We start from the raw sequence: 25818 nt of genomic DNA, 5'->3' as shown, positions 1-25818 counted from the left end.
GTTCAGGTAGTGTGAGAGGCCCATCCGACGGGTTCTCTTTGTAGGTGTTTTTGAAGCTTGGGATGAATGGAGGCTCCTGCTGAGGTTCCATATGGCAAACAACTGTCGTCGCAATTTCCTTCCCTTTATTGGATCCCCTTACTACTGTGTGTTCAGACTCGGCTGCTGCTCGGTTGGGGATTCCTCTCCTCATCACATGGTTGTTGAGACCGCTCTGGGAGATGGGTAGGGACCGCCTTGGGGTGTCCGAGAGACCTCTGGGCAAAGAGGAATTCTCTATCCTTCTCTGCCCAGAACGATTGCGTGTCTCCCGACCATTCCTTCTTATCCTTCGGAGAGAGGTACTAGGAAGCTGGTCATCATTTCTTTCTGGTTCTAGGACCGGTGCATGATCACTAGCTGGTTGCGGATCTGGTCTCCTACTCTGGGTGTCCTGATGACGGTCGCTGTGTGTGGTAGGCGTCATACGAGCTTGTGGGCCCATCTGTTGTTGGTCATCCACCATCCCTTGTTGTGTTTCATTAATCAGAGATGTGTCGGCTTCCTCCAATCCGTCTAAGGTAGCGAACATGGACTGTACACCAATTCCTTCGGGTACGGGTTGGGTGGGGATGGGCGGACCTTGTTGTCTGCCCCTTGGTTGGTAAGAATTAGGACGAGGATTGTTTCGACTGGGGTTTCGTCTCTCTCTTCTTTTCACTAGCATCCATGAGCCATATTTTTCTGTCGATTTCTGGATGGGAACAGAGGATTGGACCATGGTGGAGGGACCTGTATCAACATTCATGGCTGATCTTGCTTCTGCCTCTATTCCACAAGATTCTGGGCGATGGCCGTAGACTCCGCACTAGAAGCAAATTAGGTGGATACCTTCGTATTCAATGGGCCAGTCAGCCTCATGGAGTACAAACTTTGACACAAGTGGTTTCGTTATGTCTAATTCGACGCAGACTCTGGCAAATTTTCCGATAGAAGCAAGACTTGTGGTGGTGTCGATTCTAACTGGCCGGCCGATCGTCTTCCCAATCTTCTTGAGAAACTCGTCATCAAAGTACTCGATAGGTATGGCAGGGAAGCAAATCCATGCTAGGATTTTCTGGGTCTTTCTGTTTCTTGTGTCGAAGTTGGGTTCCCATTCTTGAACTGTAACGTAGTGGTCGAGGATCATCCAAGGTCCACCGAACTTCGCCGTGTCATAATCTCTGAGGGATTCGAATTTGCCGATGAAAAAATCGTTGTTGAGTGCTATCAAGTCGAACACCGCTTCCGGTTTCCACATTCTGGTTAATCTTTGGTGAAGGTAAGAGTAGCTCACCGTCCTTCCCAGCACACGAAGGATGAGAGATCGTCGCCATGGCCGCCGCAAACGTTCTTTTTCCTCTTTCGTAACTTTAATCACCGAAAAACCCTCCGCACTGAAATCAGATTCCATACCTTCGTCATCGGACACCTCCTTCTCCTAACTGGTCATCTCCTTTGACTGATTTGGCCTTGATTGGCTCCATGCATGATTAGGCGTGTCGTCCGGAGTCTCCCATCGAGCCGTGTCCGGTGTTCTTGTCTCGTCCGCTGCCAGAGTATTCTGGGTCTCAGTTGCCGGGTGAGAAGCTGTCTCCGATTCAATTTCCAATCGTCCCCTTTTCGTTCTTCTAGTGCTTCTCTCTAAGAGGTCCTGGTCCTCCGGTAACCGATGGGTCGCCGTTGAGTAGGTTCCTTCGGGTAAGCTCATTGAAGGCAATTCAGATCACTGTTCTTGACTTTCTTGGAGAACCCGCTCCATTGCGATTTGGTTCTCCTTAAGTATCGAGTTTGATCGTTGTGAATATCCAAACCATATCTTTAATTGCACTATATAATATTTGATGTTCTAATTTAAATAATTATATATCGATTCATATATTCTTAATATATTACAAAAAATTCATTCCGTTAGCTATTAATTGGGCAATTATTTACTCGAATTCAAGCATTGATAACACCAGAAAACATAATCGGTGCAACTCAATTCTTCAATTATATTATATAATATTCGATGTTATAATTTATACAATTGTATATCGATCTAAATATTTTTAAAATATTATAACAAATTCATTCTGTGCAACGCACGGACGCAAATACTAGTTAATAGTATAAAACTTTTTATAGAATGGTAATTAAAGAGAATTAAATTTACTACTTAGTTTAGTTCATTACATTACATCTATAAATGTGAAATTATCTACTTATGTTATCATATGTATGTGCAATTAATAGGATAAAACTTTTTATTAGAATGATAATTAAAGAAAATTAAATTTACTACTTAGTTTATTTACATCTATAAATGTTAAGATATACTAATTTTGTCCAATTTATATTGTGGAGTTTTCATATCAAATTATGAAGATTATGTTGAAATTACAAGATATATAATTTGTACTTTTATGGGCCATATATAAATTTAATGCATTTGAATTTAAATTAATAATTATGCGAACTTATTTGTTGCTTAAATTTGTTTATAGTCACCTTTAACTTTGTAAATATATATTGTTCATTTTATATATATATATATATATATATATATATATATATATGTGTGTGTGTGTGTGTGTGTGTGTGTGTGTGTGTGTGGTTTTTAAAGAAATGAATTTAATAAAATTTAACTAAATTAGTATAAAATATTTTTTTTTTTCGTTTGTAAGTTTAGTTTATTTTATTTGAATTCAACATAAGTGTCATACTTATAAGTAACTGAGTAACAAGTGTGGTTATATTAGATTATGAGATGCTCATTTGAAGCTATACGTTATTTTTTATAGTTTTGATTTAGATTTCTTAATAATTTATTAATTGTAATGAATTATGTATTTGTCTTATTGTAGAGTTGTTGTTGTGGGCTTGGGTCAAGAAAGAAAGATGGTTGAGCGATGGAAGGAAGGAAGGAAGGTGGTAGTGTGAAGTCTCGCCACTCTAAGGATGGAGATAAGAGTTGACGCCACTTAGGAGATAAATCCCAAGATAAGTCAAAATACTCCTCAAGAACTCAAGGAAAAGAAATTGCAACAGCAATATTCTTGAATTTACTACTATCAAAGTTGTCTGTCAAACAAATTAATAGCAAGGCTATTTATACACTTTAGCAGCCCCTACATCAATGGCCAGGGCCAGTCTAAACATTTTATAGGCCCGGGACAAAATTTAAAAAAGAGCCCCCCGTCCCTATAAACTAAAATTTAAATTTAAAAATACTAAAAAAAATGATGATATTAAGTAACATGAAATAAGATTAGAAAATTTTGAACAATATAATTTTTTAAATACAAAAATTATCAAATGACAAAAAAATTCTACGTGTTTTACTTGATACAAAATCAGTTTAATTGCATCAAAGATTAATTTTCTCTAGCATATCCTTCTCAATACATAATATAAATTAAAATAGAACAAATTTTCATATAATAAAACTAATAAACTTACAATTTCATTATACATAGAAATCCTAATAAATAGAATTAAAAGACAAACAAAATTCCTAATTCCCAACACTTAAACAACAAATACGGTATAATTAGAAATTTAGAATTCCTAAACAACAATACAATAGTTAACCCAATTTATTTTAATATATACTAACTAATATTATATATATATATATATATATATATATATATATATATATATATATATATAATATCATATCATATGGCTTATGGGCCCCCCTCCAGAGATGGGCCCTGGGCAAGTGCCCAGCCTACCCACCCCTCTGGGCCGGCCCTGTAAATGGCTTTTAAGTTTAAAATGAGCTATTTCAGTGCTATACTAGCTTAAAAGATGCAACTAGCCACAAGACTAGGATAACTAAGTCAAATAGGTTTTATAAAAAACTAAATTCTAATTGAATTTAGGAATTATAAGCCTAATAGGGACTTTACAAATTAAATAGCATAGGGACGGTCTAAAATAGTCTTAAACTTTTATTTGTAAGGAAAAAATATTCCAAGTGTCGTTTTATAAGGTATGAACCTCCACTCGATCTTTTTTTTTAATATACTTTCTCAACCTACTGAAACACAAAGAGTTAATAACGCCTCCACTGAGGCTCGAACTCACAACCTTCCAAATAAAAATCCAACCCGGGTATCATTGGACCACATAGTCCTGGTATAAACCTCAACTCGATCTTTATTCTTCAAATTATGTCTGAATCAGATTGACCACCTTCCATTCAACTCCATCTTCATATTCTTGATTACCTTCACTTACTCCTTTAATAAGGCCATTCAAAGCTTCATGAAATATCTTCGCCCTTGCTCTCGTCATTGGACCTCCCAAGGTTTGCAAATGATCTGTTTCTTTGTTCTTATCCTCATAGTTGTCCTCAACATCTCCCTCCCCCTTAGAAAGATTCGTCCACGAATCAATTTCACCTGCATGTCAAGGAGATAAATCGGCAACATTAAAGGTAGAACTAATTTCATACTCACTTGGCAATTCTAATGTGTAAGCATTATTATTGAGCCTAGTAAGCACACGAAATGGTCCATCGCCTTGGGGTAGAAACATAGATTTCCTCCGAGAAGGAAACCGCTATTTTCGCATATGGACCCATACGAAGTCCTAGGGATTGAAAATCACCTCCTTCCTGCCCTTGTTCACATACTTGGCCACCTGCTCATTTTTCTTAGCAATTTGTTTGCGCACTTTTTCATGCATTTTCTTTACCATGTCAGCTTTATTAACTCCATCTAAATTGCGGTACTCTTTCACCGGATATGGAATCAAGTCAAGAGGAGTTAAGGGATTGAACCCATAAACCACCTCAAAAGGGGAAAAACCTGTAGTGTTGTGTGTGTGCCTGTTATAAGCAAATTCAGCAATAGGTAGCAATTCATCCCAACATTTCAAATTCTTTTTAATTAGAACTCGAAGCAAAGTTCCTAAAGTTCTATTGACAACTTCAGTTTGTCCATCAGTTTGCGGGTGACATGCAGTAGAAAACAACAACTTAGTTCCGAGCTTACCCCAAAGAGTTTTTCAGAAATAGCTCAAAAAATTTACATCCCTATCAGAAACAATAGTTTTAGGCATCCCATGCAAACGGACAATCTCTTTAAAAAATAAAGTAGCAACACTACTAGCATCATAAGATTTATGGCAAGGAATGAAATGTGCCATCTTTGAAAACCTATCAACAACCACAAAAATTGAATCATGACCTTTTTTTGGTTCTCGGTAGCCTTAAAACAAAGTCCATGGATAAATCAACCCAAGGATGTTCAGCCACAGGTAAAGGATGATATAACCCATGCGGTTGACTTGTAGACTTGGCCCTTTTACAAATAATACATCTATCACACATTTTATTTACATCTTTTCTCATTTTTGGCCAGAAGAAGTGTTCATGCAAAATATCTAAAGTCTTATGAATGCCAAAGTGGCCCATCAAACCTCCCCCATGGGCTTCCTTAATTAGGAGTTCTCGCATAGAACAATAAGGAATACACAATCTATGTTCTTTAAACAAAAAACCGCCATGCACATAAAATTTCCCATGAGCTCCCCTTTGACATTCAACATATAATCCCTGAAAACTAGAATCAGTAGCATATAACTCCTTTAAATGCTCAAATCCTAAAAATCTAGCATGCATAGTTGTCAACAGAGAGTATCTACGAGACAAAGCATCAACAACTACATTATCTTTTCCAAGCTTATATTGAATAACATATGGAAAAGATTCAATGTATTCAACCCATTTAGCATAACGCCTATTGAGTTTGTTTTGACCTTTAAGATACTTCAAAGATTCATGGTCAGTATGGATTACAAACTCTTTAGGCCTTAAGTAATGTTCCGAGTGTTCCAAAGCTCTAAAAAGAGCAAAGAAATCTTTGTCATATGTAGGGTAATTAAGAGTAGCCCCGTTCAGTTTTTCACTGAAATATGCAATAGGCTTGCCACCTTGCATTAAGACAGCTCCAATTCCAACTCCCAAAGCATCACAATCCAATTCAAAAGTTGCCTCAAAGTTAGGCAAGGCAAGAACGGGTGCAGAGCTTAATTGGCGATTGAAACTTGCTAAGCCGTGAAAGCTACGCACCTCACTAGCTGTCATTGGCGTTGGCTATTCCCAAATAGCTTGGACTTTGGCACTATATACTTCAATTCCATTGGCACTAATAATAAAGCCAAGAAAATGAACAGATGAGGTGCAAAACTCACATTTTTAAAAATTTTCATATAATTTATTAGTTCTTAAAACAGAAAAAATATCATGCAAATGTTGAACATGCTCTTCAAAGTTTTTGTTGTATATTAGTATATCATCGAAATATACTACTACACTTTTGCCAATAAAATCTTTAAGCACATGGTTCATCAAACGCATGAAAGTACTTGATGCATTAGTGAGTCCAAATGGCATATATAACTAGCCATTCATATAGGCCTTGTTTGGTCTTGAATGCAGTTTTCCATTCATCCCCCTCACGAATCCTAATTTGATGGTACCCAGACCTCAAATCAATTTTAGAAAATATGCATGCACTGTGCAGCTCGTCTAACATGTCATCTAGACAAGGAATGGGAAAACGTTACTTTACCGTGATCTTGTTTATAGCTCGGCAGTCTACGCACATCCTCCATGACCCATCCTTTTTGGGCACCAGCAATACTGGTACAACACTAGGACTTAAGCTTTCCCTTATTTGTCCTTTTTCCATCAACTCATCCACTTGTTTGTAAATTTCTTTAGTTTCTTCGGGGTTGCATTTGTAAGCAGGTCTATTTGGAATATGAGCCCCGGGTATCAAGTCTATTTGGTGCTCTATTTCTCTCATAGGAGGTAACCCACTTGGAATCTCCTCTGAAAATACATCATAAAAAACCTGCATTAAAAACGAAATAGCCTCGGGCAAATGCTCAATGTTGGCTAGCTCAGGGACAGACCCTTTGTAAAGCATAGGAATTATAGAATGTCCGGCATCAATAACTCTCTCAATATCTTTTCCTTGAGTTCTTGAGGAGTATTTTGACTTATCTTGGGATTTATCTCCTAAGTGGCGTCAACTCTTATCTCCATCCTTGGAGTGGCGAGACTTCACACTACCACCTTCCTTCCCCTTGCTTCCATCGCCCAACCATCTTTCTTTCTTGACTAGAGTCCACAACTGTGACACCCCGAAAATCTGACTCCTTAATTAGGATTAATTGAAGAATTAATCCTAATTTCCTTGATGAATTCCTTTCCTAAAATCCTGAAATTTAATACTCAAGGGACTAGAAGTTGACTAGTTCCTTAGTCAACCATGAGTACCTTATGCTTTATGCTTGGTACCTAGCCTTTTGTCTTCCTAGCCTTTTAGTAAGGGTAAACTTGTCCTTTCACACATGATTGATGTTTAAGATTGCCCTAGCAAGACACACATTTCATTCATCATCTTCTAGCCAATCTCATAAACACACCACCTTCTCTCTAAAGAAATCTTAGCTTTCTCTCCAAGCTAGAAGAAGAATTCCCTAGCCTTGCAAAGATTCATCTAAAGATTTCACCTTTCTACCTCCCTAGCATAGGAAAGGGTAAGATCTAAAGTCATTTAGTGTTTTTAGTTAGCTTTAAGGTGTCTTTATCTTATTTTGGTGTTTTCTTTGTGGTTTGGTTGTGTAAGAAGTCTTGGATGAGAAAGAGCTTCAAGGAGAGGCTTATGAGTGTAAGAAGAAAGTGGTTTTTGGTCTTCAAAGGTAACCCATGCTATACAAAACCTATTTTCTATTGCTATGAATGATTATTGGCTTCTATTTGATGATTCTTGGCGTATTTGTGAGATTTGATGCATGATCTTGTGATAATGCATGTTTAGAGCTTGTATTTAGGGTTCTTGAATGCCTTTCTTTGAGCTATTCTTGGGTTCAAATCATATCTTTGTTGTGTGTGAGGTTTTGGGTGTTTTGGACTTGAACTTGACCTTGGAGATGAATTTCCCCGAAGGGAAAAATTTGGTGTATAGGAGGTACCCCGCGGGCAGTGGCCTACCCACCGCCCCACCCGCGGGGAACGCAGCCTCGTGGGATGATACCCCGCGGGCAGGACCACGGGTGGTGGCCTACCCGTGGCCCCACCCGCGGGGAACATGATTGATGATGCGGGGAGTTGTTTTCCCTGTGGTTCTTTCCTTTGGTATTTTATGTTTAGACCTCCCGTTGTTGGATTATTGAGCTTTTGTGAGTCTTCTTGATGTTTCGAATGTCTTGAACGATGTTTTAGGAATCCATGTTAGGATTTGGTGTCTTGAATTGTGCTAAGGGTCCAACCTTGTGATTCGTTGGACTAATATGAGTCTTGAAGGTTCGTTAAAACGATTTTGGTTTACCCGTTTGATGTGCATGCTAGTTTTGATGTCGTTATGCTAGTATGTATGGTTTGTTCCTTCTTGTTGAGGATTGGCAACTCGTGTTGACAATCATGTTGGTATTGGATTGAAGTCCATTGTTGTTGTTGAGTATTCATTTCATGTCTTTCATTGCAACCTCTTGATTGAATCCCTTGGTGTGATCTTGTACAAATGTGGTACTTTATTGATCATTCCGTGATTAAGCTATTGTTGAGCTTATCCGTTGTTATACACACCTTGTGTGGAATCTATGCATTGTTGTATCTCTAGATTCCGTGTGTATTGACTCTTGTTGAGATGTTGGATTTGGATGTGATGAGATGATTGAATTGGTAAAGTGGACAGTGTGGGGACTTATGTGTGAATTGATCCGGTAGTGGGTTTAAAGCTCCGGATTGTCATTTGGATACTTATGGCTTGTGGGCAACTTGGGAAACTTATCCCCGTTGCCAGAGATAGTAACTACCCCGTTGAGCTTGGAGTCTCAATAGGGTGTATATACACTTAAAGTTGCTAGATCTCTTTCCATTGGCTTGCGGTCCTAGTCATTGCGATGACTCTGTGGTATGTGATTGATGATTTGGAGTCCTCCACACTGGTCCACTATGATTCGGGTCATTGAGATGACTCTTTGATGTATGCTTCGGTTTGACTATGTCCTATGTGGGCTTAGAACATGTTGTGAGTATGAACCTCGCTTTATTGATTATGAGCATGTCTATGATGAACTCTACCTTGTGAATGGTAGGTAGTATCTATTGTTGAATATGTCGTTTGTTGTTCTATTGCCTTGTTGAGTATTGTTGTCTTTGGTCTTTGTTGAGAGTGTTGATGAGTCTTTGGTCTCTTGGTTTTCAAATGTTATATACTGTATTCCATTTCAAATGCTTTTCCCTATATCTATATATTATGATACTTAACGCGTATTGGTGGGTTACCAGCATTATTCGCTGACCGGGTGTTATCCTTTGTTTTTACAGGTTTTGATTAGATCGAAGAGCGCGCTAGATGTGGACCGTAGTTAGTGTAGCTCTCATTTTGCCTTAGTTTGTTGTTGGCATGTGAGCCGTAGAACTTTGACAATGGTTTTAGTTGTAGCCTGTGCACCTATCTTTTGGTATAGGTGTGACATAGCACTACCCGAATTATGTTAGCTTCCGCTCTGTTTTATGCTTAATGTTAGACTGTTTCCCTTAAATTAAGCTTTTAAATGTTGGTAAAATTCGGGAGTGTTACAACAATAGTTGTATATTGACCTTGGAGATCATGTTTTTAAGTGCACTCATTGTAGTGTATTTTTTCGCAAGAAGCAAGTATTTTTTTGCAGCATATAAGATCGTATAATAACATGTTTAGTTTCACATCTCTGGTAGGCCGTATTGACAGAGATGTGAATACAGGAAGAGCACCTCCGATTTTTAGATTGAATGGACAAAATTTTCATTTATTAGGTAGTTTGTTACCTGTTGAAGGGAATCGACCTAAATTCGCACAACTTTACATCCATGATCCTGAAAATGAGATGTAAAATCGGTTGCACTCTGTCAGGTATATTATGTCTTATTAATAAATATTATTTCTTTTATATATATATATATATATATATATATATATATATATATATATATATATGAAACTACGTACAAAGTACAATATAATTACAAAATAATTTTAATAAATTTTGAATTGTAGGGGTAATAATGATCTCAACGAACTACATGAAGATATTGTTTATGATCTTCAATTAACATTGGATGAAAATAATGTTTTGGTTAAGTCATTCCGGATGACTCGTGATGCAATAGTAACAAATCCGACTGTTGAAGTGAGAATGAAATTGATAGGGAAGTGTAGCCAAGATGCCAAAACATATAATTTGTCAACAGTGTCTGAGGTTATAGCTATAATTGTTGGTGATTTAGATCCCTCCTTGGGTGAGCGTGATATATAGATAGAAACAAGATCGGGTGTGTTAAAAAGAATTAGCAAGCTTAATCCAGCATATCTCCCTCTTTAGTATCCAATTTTGTTTCCATATGGTGAAGATGGTTATAGAGAGGATATTTCTTTTAATGTTGAAAAAAATATTGATACAGGAGCAAGGCATAGTATTTCTCTTCATGAATACCTATCATTTCGTATTCATGAACGATTTACTGAGATTTCCACGTTCCTGTATGCTAAAAGATTGTTCCAGCAATTTTTAGTAGATGGGTATACGATGGTGGAATCTGGAAGATTGCTATATATTCGCACGCATCAGCAGAGCCTACATTGTGGATCATATAGAGGATTGTTTGATGCATTGACTTGTGGGGAAATTGAACCTGGAACTCAAGGTCGACGAATTGTGTTACCTTTTAGCTTTACTGGTGGTGCACGGTATATGGTTCAAAATTATCAAGATGCAATGGCGATTTGTGCTTGGATTGGCTATCCAAATATATTCATTACATTTACATGTAATCCAAAGTGGTCAGAAATACAACGCTTCTTAGAGTGCCGGCAATTAAACCTGAAGACCGACCTGACATTATGTGCCGTGTTTTCAAGATGAAATTGGAATGTTTAATTAAAGAATTGTGCTCGGGTACTGTTTTTGGGAAAATTGTGTCTGGTATGTATATTGCATTTACGTACCATTTTCTTACAATTTTTTTTTTCTTTGCAGTCATATATACAGTGGAATTTCAGAAACGTGGGTTGCCACATGCACACATACTACTATTTATTGATCGTGTTGATGTTATTACCTTCAGTAATGATATCGATTCCATTATTTCAGCCGAGATTCCAAGTAAGGATAACGACCTTGAATATTACACAGTTGTTGGAGAGTTTATGATACACGATCCATGTAGTGTTGCAAACAACAAATCTCCTTGTATGGTTAAGGGGCGATGTTCAAAACACTTCCCAAAGAAATTTATGGAATCTTCAGTTGTTGATTGCAATGGGTATCCTATTTATAGGTGTAGGGATGATGGTCACACAATCCTCAAAAGTGGTGTTGAGTTGGATAATAGGTTTGTTGTACCCCACAACAGATATTTATTACTGAAATATAGAGCACACATTAATGTTGAGTGGTGTAATCAATCTCGGTCGATCAAATATTTGTTTAAATACGTTAATAAAGGTAATGATCGTGTTACTGCGCAGTTTTATAAGAGCAGTAATAGTGAAGATATTGGTGAAGTTATTGATGAGATTGGTATGTATTATGATTGCCGGTATATTTCTCCTTGTCAAGCTGTGTGGCGTTTGTTCAGCTATGACATCCAGTTCCGTAATCCATCAGTTGAACGTTTGAGCTTCCATCTGCCTAATGAACAAAGCATTGTTTTTTATGATGACTTATTTGTTGAAACTGTGCTTGAAAGAACAACAATTAAGAATAGTATGTTTTTAGCATGGTTTGAAGCTAATAAGAGATATCCCAAAGCTAGGGAATTGACATATAGAGAAATGCATAATTGCTTTGTGTGGAAAAGAAAAGAACGTGAATGGCAACCAAGACGAAGAGGCTTTGCTATAGGCCGTATGTTTTATGTGCCACCTGGTATTGGTGAGATTTTCTATCGTAGGTGTTTATTAAATTTAGTTCGTGGTCCAATATCTTTTGAAGAGATTCACACTATTGATGGGATTCAATATTCAAGTTTCCGTGACGCGTGTTATGCTCGTGGTTTGATCTGTGATGAGAAGGAATATATTGATGCCATAGTTGAGGCAAGCCATTGGTCTACTGCTTCTGCTCTCCGACGCTTATTTGTAACTCTATTAACGTCTAATTCCCTGTGCAAGCCTGAAAAGGTCTGGGATGTTGTTTGGCCGCATTTGTGTGATGATGTAGAGTACAATCACTGAAGAGACTTACAAAACCCAGGTTAATTTCTAATCATGTGTCATCTATTTAAATTGACTATTGTATGACATAGTTATAGGTCCTTAGCTTTAAGCATGGTAAATTAATATTTGCGCTTCAAAATTATATGCAGATGTATTGTTACCTAACACTGTGAAAGAGATGTATGGTTTAGAGGAATTGAAGAAACTTTTGTCGACGTGGAGTAAGAGTTTAGGTGATTATCCATGCATGCATGTTCCTGATATGTCTAGCTTGGCTATTTCTCAAAATCGATTGTTATCAGATGAATTGTCTTACGATTGTGCCATGTTGAGCAAAGAACATGATGACATGGTGCAAATTAAAATTAAAGCTTACTACTGAGCAAAGAGATGTTTATGACAAAGTTCTGACAGTCGCTTCTAGTACTACTAGTGGTTTGTTTTTTGTTTATGGTTATGGAGGTACTGGGAAAACATTTGTGTGTCGCACTTTGTCTGCTGCGCTTTGGTCACAGCGAAAAATAGTTCTTAATGTGGCATTAAGTGGTATTGCTTCGTTACTAATGTCTGGTGGACGTACTGCACATTCACGCTTTGTAATACCAATTTGCTGCCAATGAGGATTCAACTTACAATATATCACAAGGGAGTGATCTAGCTGAATTGATAGTCAAATGTAGTTTAATTATTTGGGATGAAGCTCCTATGATGCATAAGCATTGTTTTTAAGCATTGGATAGAACTATGCTAGATTTGTTGCAATTTACTAATCCATTGAATTCTACGTTGCCGTTTGGAGGGAAGATTGTTGTTCTAGGTGGTGATTTTCACCAAATATTGCCAGTGATACCAAAGGGTACTAGACAGGATATTGTTGGTGCGACTATTAATTCTTCATATTTGTGGGCTCATTGTACAGTTTTGTGGTTGACAAAAAATTTGAGGTTGCATAGTGTTGGTGCTGAAGATGAAATGAGAGAGTTGTCTACTTTTGCTAACTGGATTGCTTCAATAGGTGATGGTCAAGCTGGTGGTCCAAATGATGGTCATGTAGAGGTTCCCATTCCACCTGAAAATTTGTTGCAAACAAATCGTGATCCAATCCAAGTAATTGTGGAAAGTACATTTCTTCTGTTTCAAGAGCAGCAACATGACGCTGATTATTTAATTGGTCGAGCAATCTTAGCACCAACTCTTGAAGTTGTAGATGAAGTTAATGACTACATGAGTAACTTGAATGTTGCCGAGTGTAGGACCTATTTTAGTTCTGATTCAGTTTGCCCCACTGAAAGCACTCTTGATGTTGTGGCTGGGTTGCACACGCTGGAGTTACTGAATGGGCTAAAATGCTCTAGGTTGCCAAACCATTGCTTGAATTTGAAGATTGGGTCTCCAGTTATGTTGTTGCGCAATATTGACCAGGTTACTTATTACAAAATTAGCAGACCATGTTGTTGAAGCTAAACTCCTATTTGGCGCTACTGCAGGTACCAAGGTTCTAATCCCACGTCTGTCGATAAAACCATCAGGCACTACATTGCCATTTAAGTTTCAAAGAAGACACTTATGCTATTACAATAAACAAGAGTCAAGGTCAGACGCTTTCTACAGTCGGGATACTTTCTTAAAAAACCAGATTTTTTGTTCATAGACAATTGTACGTTGCTTTGTCTAGGGTCAGCAATCCAAGAGGGCTTAAGTTACTTATTTGCAACGAGGATGGGGAGTGTGTTTCTTCAACGATGAATGTTGTTTACAAATAAGTGTTTAATAATTTGTAAAATCTCTATATTACTAAATATTTGTTATAAAGTAAAAATTACTTTCATGTTGTCAATAATTATTATGTGGTCATATACGTACAATAATGTGTGTGTATATATATATATATATGTATGTGCCTATATATATATAACATATATTTATAAATTTTCTATATTATTACGTATTTGTTAGAAACTGTTAACTATTTTCATGTTCTCAATAATTATTATGAGTTTGTATACATACATTAATGGATGTGTATATATGTATTTTCATGTCGTGCAACGCACGAGTGGAGTACTAGTTATGTATAATAGTACAACTCGCAAACTGAATACCTTTGGACTAATGGGTATTACCCCAACACCATATATCCTAAAAATAGGATAAGTGAGCATGGCAATTTTATGGTCCACACAGTACTGTGTTGATGATAACAAAAAGTACATTTTTAATATACTAAATGTACATTATTTGTGTACTGAATATACATTATACAATATAATGTACACTCAGTACACAAATAATGTACATTCCCTGAATACAATATACATTTTTAATATATTAAAAGTACATTATTTTACAGTATACAAAATATGGTCCACACAGCTTGAATGGACTATGGTCCACACAATAATGATTGAGTGAGCATTTCCACTGGCTTATTATACGAAATTCGATTAGAAGAATCCGGCATGTCTAGGACTGGTTTTTAGATTTTTGTGACCCCGTTCTTATAAATAAATGAGACCTACTAGAAATATAAGCGCAATCTTTAAAATCAAACCATAAGATTCCTACTAACCTACTATCTCCAAAGTTTAAACAAACAGGAAAAAAAAAAAAACATCTTAAAACCACATGGCTAGTGGTTACGTGTTGGTCTGCTGCTATCGTTTGGAACGCAAGTAGAATGATTTGTTAGGGGAAGAATCATTTTTTTCTCATTCGGTATTGGTGGTGAACTGGTGAATTGTACAAGTTTCAACTTATCTCTGCAGATTCAGGGCTTATGACATCATTGTCATTAGAGAAATTGTCATGCTACATGCTCAATTAATTAGGTCATAATTATTAAGAGAGAGAAGTGATTCAAGGAAAAATTGGTAGTTTCAAGATTAATTGTAGTTTTAAAAAAATATATATATATTCTTAAGTATCTAAGGGCAATTTATATCGTGCACCAGGGCGCACATTGCATTGTGCGCCCTGGTGCAAAACGACGTCGTTTTGTACTCTTTTTTTTTTTTTTTAAGTTTTGCTTTCCATGTCGCCTGTTAACTTCTTAAAAAAAAATCTCATGTTTCAAAAATGTACATAATTGTATAATAGAATGTACATAATTGTATAACAGAATACACATACTCTTTTTTGAAAAGATAATACACATAATCTAACATAATACATAATACACATAAACACTTAACATAATGCACATAAACTTTTAACTCTTTAAAAAAATTCCATATTTTGGATGTACATAATTGTATAAAAGAATGTACATAATTTTATAAAAAAAAATGTACATAATTGTATAAAAAATGTACGCATAACATAATGTACATAATTGTATAACATAATTATATAACAGAATACGCATACACTCTGTCGCGTCAACTTCCCACACAACTTAACAAAAGGACGTCGTTTTGGGAGGCGCGAGGAGCACATTGCTATGTGCGCTGTGGGGCACGGTATAACGATTGGTATCTAAGTCAAAAATAAATATTGGACCATTTAAAAATTGAGGCCCTATGCAATTGAGCATTTTGCACAGCTCAAAATCGGTCGTTATATCGTGGACCGTGGTGCACGTGCACTGCGGTCAAAACGGCGCCGTTTCTTTAAGTAAAGAAACGGCACACAGTTAGTGTTAACAGAACGCGTATTTTTTGTATGTTAATTACCAACTGACACTACAGTATATCTAAATTAAACCGACATTGCCTCACGTATTATTTTTATATTATCAAATGAAACTGCAGTTATATCAAAATGATAATGATACTATAGTTGTGGTGAAATGAAACTGCAGTGTATATAAAATGAAACTCAATAACATTTCACATATTTGAGTGTATATTGTACAATGAAGCCGTAATTATATCAAAATGATCATGTAGTTGTGTTTTAATAAAATTATAGTGTATATAAAATTAAATTAAATAATATTTTCACATATTTGAGTCTATAAATATCAGATGAAACTGTAGTTATATCAAAATGAAATTGTAGTTGTGTTGAACTGAAACTGCAGTGTAAATAAAATGAAACTGAATAAAAGAGTTACTTTTTGCGGAAGGGTGCGAAACGGCGAGAAACGGATACCGTTTCTTTTCATTAAACAAAACGATGACGTTTTGATGTACAATGATAATTGATTATGCACCGCGGTGCACGATATAATTTGCCGCTCAAAATCTAGCCATGCACGTGTCAACATTTTTTAGGATTGTGCATGTAATTCAAACATTTTGAAATCGATTATTTAAATTAAGAATGATATGAAATACGTGGGACCAAAAAAAAACCTCTTTTATCAAACAAAATCAAAGTAGTGATTTGCCCCTTGTGCTCAGATGGCATGTAGTAATTTTCTCATATGAAAAGTCATGAATCGAGCCTTAGTGGATTCTTTAACTTATCAATCGCAAAATATTTTATATTTACGGAGTACAATCAATTGAAGCATGCATCATCTCAAGTTAGATTGCACATTAATGGTTATATGTTCAACAAGTACTTCATATAAATTTAAATTTTTTTATGTATGCAATCTTGGGGTGAGCGCAGAGCAGAATATATAGAGCGGATTTGGAGCGAATCCACATCTAATTCGTTAAAGGTGAATTTGAAAATTTTCATAGGTTGATGTGTATCTAATACAATCGAATCATTTAATAACATATTTAACGGATTGAATACAATAACATTTTAAGATTAAAAATAAAATAATTATAATACAAGATTGCAAATATTCAAAAATCAAAATTACAATTTTCAAGCATCCCATCCCATTAAAAAAAAAAAATCAAATATCCAATTTTAAAATTAAAAATTAATTTAAAATTAAAAAAAATTAAATTACAAATCTTCATTCATCTTTAACGAAGTGATGAACTTGTGATTGTGACATCGTGAAGAGGAACACATCTGACTTGAATAATAATGAAGCAGGCAGAAAGTCAAAAATGACAATTGAGAAAGAAAAACCTAAAACCTTATGCTTAGTATAGAAAAGTTAAAAATTAAAATTGAGTTATAATTTTAGATTTGGACACTGGATGTAGGACAACCAACAATAGGCTACTAAGTACTAACTTATAATGTATAATTGTATTCTCCCTCTCTCTCTCTCTCTCTCTCTCTCTCTATATATATATATATATATATATATATATATATATATATATATATATATTAGCGCTCAAATGTGGCAGTGGCTTTAGGTGCGGCGGTGCGGCTATATCAGCATCGTCCATTTTGCTTAATCTAACGGCAGCGGCTAATTTCTGAAGATTTAAAGATTTAAGCGCGTCCTAATAAGTGGGGGGTGTTAGGGTAATTGTAGTGGTCATTAAATCGGTCGCTTGTCAGAATACACCAACAGTGTTAACAAAAGACACCAATAGTATTAGGAAATAGCACCACAATGAAATGCACAAATACACCAAAAAACACACAACACACCCAAAAAATACACCATATAACTCACCACCCCAATGATGTATTTCTGAACACTGTGTGATGCTTTTATTCATACCTAATGGTGCGTTCTGGTGATGCGTATCTAATTTGTGCATATTTTTTTGGTGTGCATTTTCTAACATGGATGGTGTATATTTGTATAACTATTAGTGCACCCGCACTGACCGCGTGGGAAGGCGCGGGCGCACCTGAACTTGGCACCAACACGAATCCTCAAATACACCACAGTAAGGTTAATAATGCACCAATAACGAACATAAAACACACAACACTATGATTTGATATATTCAGGTGCCCAATGACGACTTTAACCTTGCAGTTCGCGTAGTGTGAGAACGTGCGCGAAAATATCAGAAAAGCCTGGATGAATGTGATTCGTTGGATTTATCTAATCTAATGGCCTACAATTAACCGCACCGTCGCACCTAAGTGCACTGCCGCACTTGAACCTTCCTCTATATATATATATATATATATATATATATATATATATATATATATATATATATATAGAGAGAGAGAGAGAGAGAGAAGAGAGATCATATGTAGAGCACTAGACTTGTCGAAGGTGAAACATGCACATCAATCTCAACCATTGATCTCATCCAAACCGCCTAGAATGAAGTACATTTAAAAAAAATGCAGTGGTATTTTGATAATTTTTCCTAAAAACTTTGAAGTGCACTAGTCTTGTTCCTCAGTTGTACAAGTTTGAACCTACGGGTGCATATCTTTGGACCTACATGTGCATAACTTTGGATCTTCAGGTGCATAGCTTTAAAGGTGCTTAACTTTGAACCTATGAGTACATAACTTTAGACTTTCAGGTGCATAACTTTAAACCTTGAGGTGCATAAGTTTGAACCTTCGGGTGTATATTTTTGTGCTCTCGATGCACATTGTTGTGTGTTGGGGTGCACATTGTTATGCATGCCTTCAAGTGCATGCACATTGTTGTGCCTTCGAGTGCACATTGTTGTGCCTTCGAGTGCACATTGTTGTGCATTCGTGTGCATATTGTTGTGCCTTCGGAAGGAGAAGATTATATTAGAATTCCACCTTTGGAAGGAGAGATAATTGTTCTTCGGATGCATAAGTCCACTTCGGATGCACTTCTTCCGGTCCGGAATGAGAGATTATTTTTCAGGTGCATAACTTTTGTTTACAAGTGCACAAGTTTGTTCTTCACACATGATTCTTTTTAGAGTCCATTCGCACTTAGGGGCTTCTTCACACCTGATCTCACTCGTATGTATATATATATATATATATATATATATATATATATATATATATAGAGAGAGAGAGAGAGAGAGAGAGTGAGAGAGAGATAGATAGATTGATTAGGGGAGTGGATTGGATATATTAGATTTTGAGAAGTAAAATCCATATTCAATCTACTAGTGGTGAATTTTTATTAAATGAATCTACATTTCATTCACTTTAGATAGACCCAGATGAAATGAGAGTGAATTTAATGGATTTATTTGATTGAAGGTGATTTGGTGGATCCTTACTCCTATTACAATCTTAAATATTATAAAAACTACTTCTCTTTCTCGAAAAAAAAAAAAAAAAACTATTTCTCTAGTCTATTCTATTTTTGTAAAAAAAAATAGTTCTGTTTGATAAATTTTTAAGGAAATAAATGAAATGTGATATTATTTTAAAATTCACTCTTCTATCATCTTGTATGAATTTCATAAGCACAAAATAAATAATGAAAGAAAATGAAAAATGAAATATCGTGTTGTTTAAATGAGGGAGACAGCTAATGACCTTGTAGTCTAGTAGTACGACTCTCCTAAATGAAAAATCATGAGTTCATCCTAATAAGGTGATATTAACTTTTACAGTTTTACTATAGAGTAACATAACTATTAATACTAAAAAAAATAAAAAATGAGGGAGGCAAGTATTATTATCATAAAGTGAGATGAATCGTGTAATTTACTTTCCATCATACCAATTACAGTATCAAACTCCGGATTTTAAATTCAATTTAATAAAAATTTTGTTTTTAATCTCCCACTTATCGAAAAAGTGTCAGACACGAAAATTAAACATAGAAACACAAAAATTCGAATTCAAACGCGTGTCCGGGTCACAAACTTCACTGTGTGTGTGGTCAATGTTACAGTGTCTACCCTCTATATATATATAATTCTGTCCGCATTCACGCCTATTGATTCTCCTTTCTAACACTCCTCAGCAGCCAGCCAGACAGAGAATCTAGAGAGAGCGAGGCGGCCGGCCATCGTCTCCGGACTCAAATCTCGTTTTCTCTCACTCTCAGGTAACTTCAGCTAAGCTAAGCTTAGATCTGCTTATCAACCGATCTATAATTTTCTTTTTCATTATCTTCCGGACCTGTTTTTATCCGTATCCTAAAGTTATAAGTTCCATTTCTATTTCTGCTTTGAGATCTGGGGAGAAAATTAGGGGAGATGAAGTTTCAATGCTTCGAATTTTCTTTTTCTGAGTTTGTAATGGATTTAGTCCGTATCATGTGGTCGGATTTAGGGAATCCATGAATAATGAAGATTGAACTATGCTTTTGAGGTTACGATCTATGAACAATGTTACGATCTGTGATTGTGATGGTTTGTGAGCTTCGGAAAGGTAGACTAACTTGATCTGCTTTAGGTTTTCATAGATCTGTGCTGTCTTCTGCATTTAATGAAGTTCAACAATAGGTAATTTATGTCTATTCTGATAAAGTTGAATTCAACTTTATATAAATTGCCTAGGATTTAAATGACACTTCAAAGTGTGGATTAAGTCCATTTTAGTTGGGGATAACTTGAAAGCCCCATATATCTGTTAACCCTTATCTAAAGGTGATTACTGATTTTCATAATATCTTTGGTCTCTAGTTTCTTTATTTAAAGTTCTTCAAAATAATCAGGCAGTCAGGCTATCATGGAATGTGAAAACACAGATTGCTTATTCTGATACTGTTTAGTTTAGAGACCAAAATTTTGTGCTGTTGAGTGTAGTCTAACCATTTTGCTTTTCTGTGTCCCTAATTGCCTGTAATTTTCTGCAATTGTATCTGAGTTGCTTTTCTGTTTAGTGTTTAATAGAAAATGGCAGATGCTGAGGATATTCAGCCACTTGTCTGTGACAATGGAACTGGAATGGTGAAGGTTAGTTTGATTTTTAATAATTCAAATGCTTTATTGCAACTTAGTTTGTCTTCTGAACTCATGGTTTATGTTGTCTACATTAGGCTGGATTTGCTGGTGATGATGCTCCAAGAGCAGTGTTTCCCAGTATTGTGGGTCGCCCCCGACACACTGGTGTTATGGTTGGGATGGGACAGAAGGATGCCTATGTGGGTGATGAAGCCCAGTCTAAGAGAGGTATCTTGACCTTGAAATACCCCATTGAGCATGGTATTGTTAGCAACTGGGATGATATGGAAAAGATCTGGCATCACACTTTCTACAACGAGCTTCGTGTTGCACCTGAGGAGCACCCTGTCCTTCTTACCGAGGCACCCCTCAACCCAAAAGCAAACAGAGAGAAGATGACACAAATCATGTTTGAGACATTTAATGTTCCTGCAATGTATGTTGCCATTCAGGCTGTGCTATCCTTGTATGCCAGTGGACGTACAACTGGTTCGTATAATTATGTTTTCTATTTTGATTTTTTTTTTCCTAGTGGCTATAATTTGCATTCTGAAACCTTCTGCAAATTTTGGCAGGTATTGTGCTGGATTCTGGTGATGGTGTGAGCCATACTGTACCCATCTATGAAGGTTATGCCCTTCCTCATGCCATTCTTCGTTTGGACCTTGCTGGCCGTGACCTCACCGATCACCTTATGAAGATCCTAACTGAAAGAGGTTACATGTTCACTACTACTGCTGAGCGGGAAATTGTCCGTGACATGAAGGAAAAGCTTGCATATGTGGCCCTTGACTATGAGCAAGAGCTTGAAACTGCAAAGAGCAGCTCCTCTGTTGAGAAGAACTATGAGTTGCCCGATGGGCAGGTCATAACTATCGGAGCAGAGAGGTTCCGTTGCCCAGAAGTCCTCTTCCAGCCATCTATGATTGGAATGGAAGCTGCTGGTATTCACGAGACTACTTACAACTCCATTATGAAGTGTGATGTAGATATCAGGAAGGATCTCTATGGTAATATTGTTCTCAGTGGTGGCTCTACAATGTTCCCTGGTATTGCTGATCGGATGAGCAAGGAAATCACTGCTTTAGCCCCCAGCAGCATGAAGATTAAGGTGGTTGCTCCACCAGAAAGAAAATACAGTGTTTGGATTGGAGGATCCATCCTCGCATCCCTCAGCACTTTCCAGCAGGTGAGCCATTATCCAATTGTTATTTGTTGTGTTGCATTGGTCAAGTCATATCTGCTTTGAGCTTTTATCTTTGATCTTAACTTGATTCTTTGTTGGCTTAATCAGATGTGGATTTCGAAAGGGGAGTATGAGGAGTCTGGCCCATCAATTGTCCACAGGAAGTGCTTCTAAGATGCTACTACTATTTTAAAGGTGAGTTTACTGTTTTCCCCCTGCTTTTGGTATGTTTGGTATGAAACTTTAAAAGTTAGCTGACATGTAAAAGTTCTATGGTTGGGGTATGAGTGAGAGGAGGGGGTGGGGTATGCTGTTTATATGTATCTTTATCTAACATGTTATTGTGCATTTTGGTCATATTCCAGGGGTGGCCACTTGTGTTTGCCTCTTCTGCCTAGACGTGTCATTGCTGGTAGGTGTTTGTAGTTGGAGAGTGAGTGGTTGTGATGTTGTTTTCTTCAATTTTCTTCTTTCTCTTCCCAATTTCTTATTATATGGGGCTCTTTTTATCAACGGACAAGGTTATGTTAATATTTATTGTACCAGAATTTTATGGCAGTGATTGTTTTGGGGAATTATGAGCCTGGCCAGATTGAAAGGTTCCTAGGTTTTTTTTCGTGTGGATGTAGAAATTTTTTGGGGGCTTAGCGCACCCATCTAAATTTGTGGGAAACTTTGTTTTGAGTGTATCCCTTGCATTTTGGTCCATTCCTGGTTTGAATCAAGAGTAACAAACAGCCTTGTCCTGTATTGCTGCCATTTTCATATTCATAAAACTTCAATGGCACATCCCATCAACTTTATTATACCCAAAAGAATTGAAATCTCCTTCCCATATCGCATATATGGGAAAGTCAAAAGAATGAGGTGGAAATTCAAATTACATTCTTTGATAGTCAAGAATAGAATGACTGGAAATTAAAAGGGAATAAGTAATTAAAAATTTAAATGTCTTTATATTATAATCTATACTATATATAAAAACAAAATTCTGAAATTTTAACTTCCCGCCCTATTCTTAAAAAATCCCTCTTCCTAATAAAATATATTGATTTCTACAATAATTTTGGGTTAAAATTTTATTGTAATATTATAAAATTGTGTAATACTACTCCTATTCTAATCTATATCTATTTTATATATCAGTGTTGCAAAAATCGTGTCGCTGGCCGCAGCGAGGAAGGCCGGAATCGGCCTCCTCAGCGGCTGCCTCGCCGGCTGAACCGGCTTTTAATTTTTTTTATTTTTTTTTTTAAGTTGTAAAGTGTCAAAAGTTCGGCAAGGCATAATTTTTGACTCCGTTGTCCGTTTTGGACAAATGTTTTTTTGAAATCGCGTATTTTTTCGAGATCTATCCATCGCAAACTGCCATAGGCGGTTTGGCCCACCAATTTCTAAAAAAAATACTTTATTAAAGAGTTTCTAAGAAAAAACTATAAGAACCTTATGTTTTATTAATGAATTTTTAAAATTTTTAATTAAACAATTGTCCCGTGCATTAGTTAATAATCTTTCTTTATAATTGGTCAAATTATTTAATTATGGTAAATTTGGGAATAATTAATGATGGTAATAGAAATCCTAGAAGAATATATAATTGAACAATATTTAATTATTGTTATATTATTATTGTAATTCACGGAATACAAGAGTTAATTCCATTTTTGGTCCTAGACTTATTGGGGCATTGACACTTTTCATCCTCCATAATAAAAATTGCCACTTAGTAGCCACTGTTATTGATCATTGGACAGTTTTGATCCTCCGTCAATGACGCCGTTTGTTGACCGTGAATTAGAAGGGTTTTTCTGTTTTTTTATGTTCTAATCCTTGTATTTCTCCATCCATTGGTCACTGCTACATCCATTTCTTCAAACTGAGGTTATCCGCTTCAGTCCTTTCTAACATTAAGAAACCATCTTCACCCAACTAACAATCACGAATTTTACATTTGACATCAATCTCAAGATAATGGAAACAAGTGCAGTTGGAATAGAAAGGGCGTTAGTCCATATGCCTGTGGAAATTTTGTCGAGCATACAACATAACTAGCAAAGTCAGGAATATCACCCAACCCCTCCCTTAATCTTTCTGCATCAACTATAATAGGTATGCCCCTACTCTTTGCCTCCTGCACTACAATCAAAGCAGTCTCATGCAGCCTTCAATCTAAGTAGACAATATTTACTCCAAGCGCTGAAGACAATTTTGATTTGGGTATGTAGACCCTTATCATGGGTGGATATCCTGGAGTGAAAATGCACGTGCGAGTTTTTTTTTTTTTTTTTGGTTGTCAACAATGACATATGTGAATAGTGAGTTTCCTCCTTTGGACACCACCATAAAAGATGTATCAACACCATCCCTTTCAAGCTCATCAAGTATTCTTTCGCCATGCGAGTCATCAACAACCTTAAATATGGTCCTTGGATTAAGACCAAGACGAATTTTATCATCCGGGTTTTATCAAAGCATTGCCAGTGTTATCACCTCCTTGAACCTCAAAGCTGGTGCTCCGAATTTTATCATCCGGGTTGGGGAATGAAGCTACAGCAGCCAGGAAGTCAACACCGGCCATTCCAACACCTCAGACAATGCGATTTTTGGGGGCGGATTCCACATTTTCAGCTTGAAACTTTAATGAATTTCAGGTAGAATAACAGAGTTTTTGAGGTTGTGCACCAAGTAGTTGTGGTCAGAGAGAGAGCGAGAGAGAGATGAGAAGGATATTTGTGGTCATTATGGAAGGGAGGACTTACAGGTGCAATTTCTACATCACGCCATCTACAACTACAACTGCTATTTACCATAGGAAGGTTCGCCGACCTGCTGCCCTCTCTGCTTCGCCGGAACCAAAAACCACCGGTGAAGCCCCCAACCTCGCCGGATCTGTTGCTGCACCGCCAGATCTGCCTTACTGGTCCGTCGCCGGAAGGAGTTACTGCCTCGTATGCTCGCCGCCGTACCCACAACTCGCCGGAGAAGAACCTCGCTGCTACTCACTACCGACGGTTACTACTTAGCCGCCAAGTCTCGCCATCTCGCCTCACAGGAGTCACAGCAGCGCTGGTCTAAACAAGATTAGAAGAATAAGACATAAAAGACAGAAAAGTCCTTCTAATTCACGGTCAACAAACGGCTTCATTGATGGAGGATCAAAACTGTCCAACGACCAATAACAGTGTCTACTAAGTGGCAATTTTTATTATGCAGGATGAAAAGTGTCAATACCTCAATAAGTCTAGGACCAAAAATGACATTAACTCCGGAATACAATACAAGAATATTTAATTATGGTTATATTATTATTGTGCCTCACGACCATTATATACTAAAGTACTTGAAAAGAAACTAATAATAATAATAATAATAATAATAATAATAATAATAATAATAATATAATAATATAAGTGGCAATAATAATATCTAAAAGTAATTAAGTGTTAATAATAATAGTAAGAATATTAACGTAAGAGTTGTAACATAGAATAAATTGTAATAATTAATAACTATAGTCTAGGATTAAACTTGGAATTGTCAGGAAAGATAAACGACCTCTGGTGAAATTAACTCTTAAATAATTATATATCGATTTAAATATTCTTTATATATTACAACAATTCGATTCCGTGCATCGCACGAGTGAAAATACTAGTAATAATAATAATAACAATAATAATAATAATAACGACAAAATAGTAGTTTAATGTTCAATTATAATTTCACAAATTGTGGAATTGCAATTTCTAGGTAGACATTAGGAATTACAATTTTATAGTCGGAAGAAATTGTATTT

General features: G+C 36.3%; 4 protein-coding genes across 5 annotated transcripts; 3 read left to right on the top strand and 1 right to left on the bottom strand.

Annotated features, from left to right (window-relative positions):
- Positions 1–847: 847 nt before the first annotated feature.
- Positions 848–1432, bottom strand: LOC109191568. Its single transcript, XM_019342194.1, has one exon. It carries the CDS (start codon positions 1430–1432, stop codon positions 848–850), a length of 585 nt encoding a protein of 194 aa, XP_019197739.1.
- An 8729-nt stretch (positions 1433–10161) lies between these two features.
- Positions 10162–12245, top strand: LOC109191567. The gene is made up of 3 exons (XM_019342193.1): positions 10162–10309; positions 10421–10837; positions 11047–12245. Exons 1-3 carry the CDS (start codon positions 10162–10164, stop codon positions 12243–12245), a joined length of 1764 nt encoding a protein of 587 aa, XP_019197738.1.
- A 323-nt stretch (positions 12246–12568) lies between these two features.
- LOC109191566 lies at positions 12569–13685 on the top strand. Its single transcript, XM_019342192.1, has 2 exons — positions 12569–12803; positions 12958–13685. Exons 1-2 carry the CDS (start codon positions 12569–12571, stop codon positions 13683–13685), a joined length of 963 nt encoding a protein of 320 aa, XP_019197737.1.
- Positions 13686–19869: 6184 nt separating this feature from the next.
- Positions 19870–22706, top strand: LOC109191573 (actin-7-like). 2 transcript variants are annotated; one of them, XM_019342197.1, is made up of 6 exons: positions 19870–19995; positions 20776–20848; positions 20932–21325; positions 21412–22025; positions 22131–22217; positions 22388–22706. In XM_019342197.1, exons 2-5 carry the CDS (start codon positions 20789–20791, stop codon positions 22194–22196), a joined length of 1134 nt encoding a protein of 377 aa, XP_019197742.1. In that variant the 5' UTR covers positions 19870–19995; positions 20776–20788; the 3' UTR covers positions 22197–22217; positions 22388–22706. The 2 variants fall into 2 exon arrangements, with proteins under 2 accessions (XP_019197742.1, XP_019197743.1); XM_019342198.1 differs by having other exon boundaries at positions 19887–19995; positions 20786–20848.
- The last annotated feature ends 3112 nt before the right edge of the window (positions 22707–25818 follow it).

This window comes from Ipomoea nil, unplaced genomic scaffold (assembly GCF_001879475.1).
Source record: "Ipomoea nil cultivar Tokyo-kokei standard unplaced genomic scaffold, Asagao_1.1 scaffold1694, whole genome shotgun sequence".
Lineage (NCBI taxonomy): Eukaryota > Viridiplantae > Streptophyta > Magnoliopsida > Solanales > Convolvulaceae > Ipomoea > Ipomoea nil.
Note: the sequence above shows the minus strand (reverse complement) of the source record. Positions and strands in the feature narration are given on the sequence as shown.

What these genes read in the sequence shown, in the direction of transcription:
- LOC109191568 (XM_019342194.1), bottom strand. Translation starts at nt 1,432, where the DNA reads ATGGAATCTGATTTCAGTGCGGAGGGTTTTTCGGTGATTAAAGTTACG.
- LOC109191567 (XM_019342193.1), top strand. Translation starts at nt 10,162, where the DNA reads ATGACTCGTGATGCAATAGTAACAAATCCGACTGTTGAAGTGAGAATG. An exon ending in TGATTTAGATCCCTCCTTGG is followed by an intron (nt 10,310 to 10,420) that starts GTGAGCGTGATA and finishes CATATGGTGAAG; the next exon opens with ATGGTTATAGAGAGGATATT. An exon ending in TATATTCATTACATTTACAT is followed by an intron (nt 10,838 to 11,046) that starts GTAATCCAAAGT and finishes TTTTCTTTGCAG; the next exon opens with TCATATATACAGTGGAATTT.
- LOC109191566 (XM_019342192.1), top strand. Translation starts at nt 12,569, where the DNA reads ATGATGACATGGTGCAAATTAAAATTAAAGCTTACTACTGAGCAAAGA. An exon ending in GTTACTAATGTCTGGTGGAC is followed by an intron (nt 12,804 to 12,957) that starts GTACTGCACATT and finishes ATTGTTTTTAAG; the next exon opens with CATTGGATAGAACTATGCTA.
- LOC109191573 (XM_019342197.1), top strand. Translation starts at nt 20,789, where the DNA reads ATGGCAGATGCTGAGGATATTCAGCCACTTGTCTGTGACAATGGAACT. An exon ending in TGCCAGTGGACGTACAACTG is followed by an intron (nt 21,326 to 21,411) that starts GTTCGTATAATT and finishes AAATTTTGGCAG; the next exon opens with GTATTGTGCTGGATTCTGGT. An exon ending in CCCTCAGCACTTTCCAGCAG is followed by an intron (nt 22,026 to 22,130) that starts GTGAGCCATTAT and finishes TGGCTTAATCAG; the next exon opens with ATGTGGATTTCGAAAGGGGA.